Source organism: Mizuhopecten yessoensis, unplaced genomic scaffold, assembly GCF_002113885.1.
Source record: "Mizuhopecten yessoensis strain PY_sf001 unplaced genomic scaffold, ASM211388v2 scaffold2125, whole genome shotgun sequence".
In the NCBI taxonomy this organism is placed as follows: Eukaryota; Metazoa; Mollusca; class Bivalvia; order Pectinida; family Pectinidae; genus Mizuhopecten; species Mizuhopecten yessoensis.
Window position 1 is genome coordinate 70,997 of NW_018404390.1, and position 6,554 is coordinate 77,550.

The 6,554-nt window shown below is 37.2% G+C and overlaps 1 protein-coding gene across 1 annotated transcript in view; it reads left to right on the forward strand.

The window, feature by feature from the left end:
- Positions 1-228: 228 nt before the first annotated feature.
- LOC110445236 (protein-associating with the carboxyl-terminal domain of ezrin-like) overlaps positions 229-6,554 on the forward strand; it is a 28,193-nt gene continuing 21,867 nt past the window's right edge. Inside the window, exons 1-7 of the mRNA XM_021489739.1 lie at positions 229-276; positions 1,644-1,829; positions 2,320-2,490; positions 3,643-3,742; positions 4,578-4,683; positions 5,088-5,165; positions 5,601-5,740. Of these exons, the coding sequence (XP_021345414.1) occupies positions 229-276; positions 1,644-1,829; positions 2,320-2,490; positions 3,643-3,742; positions 4,578-4,683; positions 5,088-5,165; positions 5,601-5,740 (829 nt within the window). The remainder of the gene's footprint in view (positions 277-1,643; positions 1,830-2,319; positions 2,491-3,642; positions 3,743-4,577; positions 4,684-5,087; positions 5,166-5,600; positions 5,741-6,554) is intronic.

Sequence of the window (6,554 nt, forward strand, 5' to 3'; positions counted from 1 at the left end):
GAAAAGCACGCTCCTGCGAATCTCAACTTCAGTCATTTGTCCACGAACTTTCGCAATCATACAATAAAAATATTCAAACTGACTTAATAATTATGGATTTCGCTAAAGCTTTTGATAAAGTCCCACACAAACGTCTCCTATACAAACTAAAATTTTATGGAATTCGGAACAAAACACTAAACTGGATTTCGGCTTTCCTCTCTCATAGAACACAACAAGTCATAATAGATGGTGAATCCTCCAATACAGCCCCTGTCACATCTGCTGTACCCCAGGGTACAATCCTAGGACCAATTCTTTTCCTTATTTATATAAATGACTTCCCAGAATACCTCAACCATAGTACACTTAGACTTTTTGCGGACGATAATATTATTTATAAAGAAATAAGATCTGACCATGACTGCATGCTTTTACAACAAGATCTTGACGCTGCAGCCAAATGGGAAAGAGACTTGCTAATGGCATTCCATCCTGACAAGTGTACAGTTATGACTATATCATCCAAAAAACATCCTTTTTCTCATAAATACGTTCTCAACGGGCATACCCTAGAAACTGTCACTTCAGCTAAATACCTGGGAGGTACACTTCAATCTGATTTAAAATGGTCCAAACATATAGAAAATACATCCGCTGCAGCAAATAGATCTTTAGGCTTTTTGAAAAGAAATCTCAAAACAGGAAACAATGACATTAAAAGTAAAGCGTATCTGTCACTAGTCCGCCCAAAATTAGAATACGGCTGTACCCTGTGGGACCCACACACATCAGACTCAATATCCAAACTTGAAATGGTACAGAGACGCGCTGCCACTAGTGGAATCTTCTCCCACCCACTGTGGTGATGTCTCCATTCGTTGATGTATTCCGAGTACAGCTAACTCCAGCTGTACTCCTTACATTCCTCTAAGCACCACTCCATATGTATATAGTTTTAACCTCACTGTTTTTAAATCCACGCATTGCACAGCACACACAGCAGTCCGTAATCTTCAAATGATTGAAGGAGGATTGGATAACGAAAGAAGATATCTGGTGTGGGTTACCCTAACCCACACCAGACATCTATCTGTCAAAATATCTAAGTCATGGCCAGAGGAAACTCGGGCTAACCTAAAATTAATTTTAGGTAAACATCCATGATCCAACAAAAAATAAAAAATGAGTAGCCATGACCAGTTTTAATCAAAGCTCATTCAAGATTGACTATCACATGAATCAAGATTTTTTTGAGTCAATATGGTCTCATTAAAATCTGGCCCCCAGACGAATCTCTAATTTATAAAAAGCGAAGGTTTCTGTGGCGTTAACATTCGATGTGTAGTCCCTCATGTAGACTTTTTTGAGTCTAGAGTGTGCAATAGAACAACAACCTATGCAAAAAAAAGTCATGCACATTGTAGTGATATGAGAACCTGTTTCTGTGCCCTAATCTTTTGAGCATCATTGCATGTTAACTCCAAGTTTATTTGATGTCCTTGTTTTTTAAGGTGGTGAAAGTAAATATTGAGATAACGTCTGCAAGGATGTTAAAAAATGACGTCAAGACAATGCCCTGGTTTCTGTTTCTTGTATGAGTTGATAGATAGCATCTGGTTTACTACTGTAAAATTTTATCTTTGATTGCAATTTTTTTTTAGAATCTGAAAAGTTTACGACATCCCAGTATTGTGAGATTCCTTGCCTCCGGAGATCGATCCAGTCATACCTACGTTGTGGCTGAGCGGGTGGTGCCTGTCCTCAGTATTTTGGAGACCCATTCCTCTATTGAGATATGTGCTGGACTCTTCTCTGTTTTGGAGGGACTGTCTTTTTTACATGAAAAGGTTTGAATAGTTAAACATTTAGGTTAAATTTAGCATGAGATTTTTAGGGGTACATACATTTTATATTTCACAAAAACACTTTCCCAATTAAAGAATGTACAAACTTATGATGACAGTGGTCAATTAGACAGACTTAAATGTTAATGTCATACTAGTATAAGGCAGTGTCAAACATTATGTTTTATCAACTTGTACAAAATAAAACTAGATGTAATGTTTTGTTGTAATTGTAAGCATTATTTGCTGTTTACATCGTTAAACTGTGCTGACCAGCTGGACATAATAAAACTTTCACATGTCTCCTATATATTATGGAATAAACATGGAAAAATCCCTAAATAAAGGGCTCACTTCATTCATACTAGCATGAACATAAGGCATTCAATGACACGTGCTTTTGGACAAAAGGGCTATAAAAAATCAAATGCATAACTGAAATGAAAAATAAAGAAAGTGTGCTAAATTAAAAAAAAAAATTGGTCCCACTTAGGCTGGGATGTGCCACAACAACATCAGTCTGGAGTCCGTGTTTGTTACTGAGACGGGTCAGTGGAAGCTAGGGAGTATGGAGCATGCCTGTAAGTTTGGGGACGCTACTCCCCAGTACCTCAGTGCAGCCAGGAAACAGAGGAGTCCAAAGGCTCTCGCACCAGAGGAAAGGGTAGGATTCCACAGCTGTGTGGATAAATCTGTAATGTTAGTGATGTTGCCAGGACTTTATAGGGACAGATAAAGGGCCCCTTTAATTTCCAAATTGAATATCAGCCCCGTATTGTACCTCTTTCAACCTTAATTTTTCCAATCTCTTAAAAAAGCCTTTCCTGACATTTAGAAGTAGGATTCATGACAGCTGCTGATACACGACTTCATGATAAATATAGACAGGTTGCTTCTTTGTTGGTATTTAAATCAAAATCGTGCTTTCTTACATCTTTTCTGAACTATAATTACACGAAAATACCAAACATGCTATTTTTCCTTTTTTTGTGTGTGCAAAAATTGATTTAAGGTCATAGTAGTGTATTGATAAACAGAAGTAGGAAGTACATCCCTAGTTGAAAATCCAATGTAGGGAGACAGTATCACAATTTCCACATATTCTAATGTTTAATATTAAACTGATGAATATTGTATGTTTATTAATGACAGAACAGTGTTTTCTCTCAATATTAAAGTATTTCAAAGCAATGCAGGCATTAATTCAGGTAATTTTTATCAATGAGCCACATGTATCCATTTTTCTGTACTTCAGGTAACTGGCTACCTATTTCACTACTGTGAAGTTTTTCAAGAAAGATAACTCTTACCTGCAATTACAATGTGCATATGGTTTTATTATAAAATGTCAATTTTTAATCGTTTATAGATAGTTTATTTGACATAATTTCAGCATTTATTAAATTAATATACATTAATGCAATACTAATTTATGGCAGTATCATTTTTATTGACATTATTTTGCAAATGAATGTGTTTTTCATTTTTTTTTCAAAAGTCACTCCTTTTTACATAAATTTCCATTTAAATTCCTTAAAATTATGACAACCTATATTTTTTTGTGGCAGAACATTTTCTTTACTTCAAAGCAATATTACTACAAAATTTGAAGAAATTCTACTGAGAAATGGCGACACAATCCTATTACCTTAAGGTCAGGGTCCAATTCACAGAATATCATTTAGAATATGTTGATACATTCATACTTACAATGTTATATTGATTTAAGTACATTTCTAACTTCACACTTACGAGCTGTTCTTACTGTGCTGAAAGAGATATATTACCAGGTTAATTAAATCAATGAAATTGATAGGAGGAGAATATGAAGGCTGCTCCAGAACTTGCCTTTGCACGGGATGTGTATGCTTTTGCTGTAATGGTGGAGGAACTGTTGGAAAAACTTGAGGACTTAGGTAAGTGGGAATAAACTTTATTATTTATTTGAACAAAATTGCTTCAGAATTAGTTGTGTCCCCCAAACAAAGTGTTTTTACTTTATTTCTTCTTCTCCTGTCGTAAAACACATTTTTCAAAAACTATTGGACGGAAATTGATGAAAATTTACACAAGTGTTCATCATGGTAAGGGGGTTTGCAAATGACACCTATCGGTTAACAAAGATGGCCGCCACTGCCTCTGATTGGTCAAAATTGAATATTGGTCGATTTTGCTCAAATTTGGTATGTAAGTGTATTTTGGCACTGCGATCATAGCTGCGGCAATGTTTGGGGGACATCTGTAATGATCCCATAACAATTAATACTTGTTTCCTAGTGAGATCTAGGCAGACCAAGTAACACAAAGTGCTCGATCAGTCACCTCATCAAATTCCTATAAAAATACTGGGCCAAATTTGTTGGGTTTTATACATAATCATTTGTCAAAGGGGTTTGTGGTAAATCTCTAAAAATATTCCAGTAGAAGGATAATTATTAGAATTTGACCAAAAAACATGAAATATTCTATATTTACCACAAGCATGGGGTATGTTGTTCAACTTTGTTCATACTAGAATCCTGATTTCATAAAAAAAGGTCATACCATTTAAGGGATCAGTATCCACCGGAGAGTCCTAAAAACTGTCAAATTTTATTGTGTATTATAACATTTAAATACTCGGTGCTTTTGCAATTGTGGTAAACAGAATTGTGTGCTGTAATTACACTGTAGAGGATGAAGACATTGGCACCACTTATTGAGTGATGTTTTATGTTCAGACATTAAGACATATTTTTTTGTATACTGAAGGGGATATGACAAAGACATTTGAGCTGAGGATCCAAGATGAGTGTTTAAATCCGGACCCCAAAGCCCGGCCCAAGCTAGAGGCTCTACTGAATGACCGATTGTTCAGGTAGAGTGGCAGGAAATAAAAGCTTGAAGTGTTATAAGTAACTGGCACTAAGTTGTTAATACAAATGCTCTTCAGCTCTTAGTTTAATGGTTCTCGCTTTAATCATCCTGAAGAAGACATCAATATTCCCTGTTCTAGTGGATGGCACAGTAACTGTTCTGACTTATCAGTAATCAAAGTGATGAAAGATATCACTTTGATATTTAATTATGGTGTGTAGATAAATTATGACACCAGAATATGACTCCTGGTTCAATGTTGTCAGATCTTACACTATTATATAGAAGGAGAAGTGACCATATTGTCTGGTGTAATTGTAATAGCTAGCACACTAACATATAGTATTTATTTGTTGTATTTTTCTAATGGTCATTCCTGAATCATGTATTTACATTATATTTTAGAAATGACTTCATAACCATCTCAAGATTTCTACAAGACATCACATTAAAGTCACAGAAAGAGAAGAAGGAATTTTTTGAGTAAGTTGAGCAACAAGTAAACAAGAACATTCAATGATGGGCTTTGTATTAAGTTTGAATGCCGACTTGACACAATGCTTGTGGTGTTGTAGGTTTTCCAACAGTTTTGTATGCAAGTTAAGTTTTCCAACATAGTGTCCAGTGTGTTATAACATGGTTGAAGCTGCCATGTTAATATGATCAGGCTATATATATGACATTTGTAGGTCAGATTAAGGATTGAAATACAATTTTGTCCTTATTTGATTAGTGTATTCTGGTATTGGGACAATTCATTGCTGCTGTATAGTGGAACAAATGGATAACTGTTTGCTTGATTATGTGTATTAACCCAATGTACCAATAATTCTCCAGGTAATTTTAGCTCTGCCAGCTGATTTGAAGTAATCAACTTCATTTATTAAAATTTTGATGATGAAAAACATTGTTTTTCAGAGATGTAATGGAGCGACTGTACAAGATTCCTGAGGAGACAGTGGGCAAATGTTTGGCTCGGAGTCTACTGTGTCGCTTTGTCCTGCTCGATGTAGATGCAAAGTGCCATCTCATTCCTAACATACTGGTTCCATACCGTGGTAAGTCCCTCTGATTGTGGTACTGACCCTGTCTGATTGTGGTACTGACCCTGTCTGATTGTGGTACTGACCCTGTCTGATTGTGGTACTGACCCTGTCTGATTGTGGTCAGTCTCGTCTGATTGTGGTACTGACCCTGTACGATTGTGGTCAGTCCCTGTCTGATTGTGGTCAGTCCCTGTCTGATTGTGGTACTGACCCCCTCTGATTGTGTTCAGTCCCTGTATGATTGTGGTCAGTCCCTGTCTAATTGTGGTCAGTCCCTGTCTGAAATGGTACTGACCCAGTCTGATTGTGGTACTGACCCTGTCGGATTGTGGTCAGTCCCTGTCTAATTGTGGTCAGTCCCTGTCTGATTGGGGTCAGTCCCTGTTTGATTGTAGTACTGACCCTGTCTGATTGTGTTACTGACCCTGTCTGATTGTGTTACTGACCCTGTCTGATTGTGTTACTGACCCTGTCTGATTGTGATACTGACCCACTCTGATTGTGGTCAGTCCCTGTCTGATTGTGGTCAGTCCCTGTCTGAAATGGTACTGACCCTGTCTGATTGTGGTACTGACCCACTCTGATTGTGTTCAGTCCCTGTCTGATTGTGGTCAGTCCCTGTCTGATTGTGGTCAGTCCCTGTCTGATTGTGGTCATTCCCTGTCTGATTGTGGTACTGACCCTGTCTGATTGTGGTCAGTCCCTGTTTGATTGTAGTACTGACCCTGTCTGATTGTGGTACTGACCCTGTCTGATTGTGGTCAGTCCCTGTTTGATTGTGGTACTGACCCTGTCTGATTGTGGTCAGTCCCTGTCTGATTGTGGT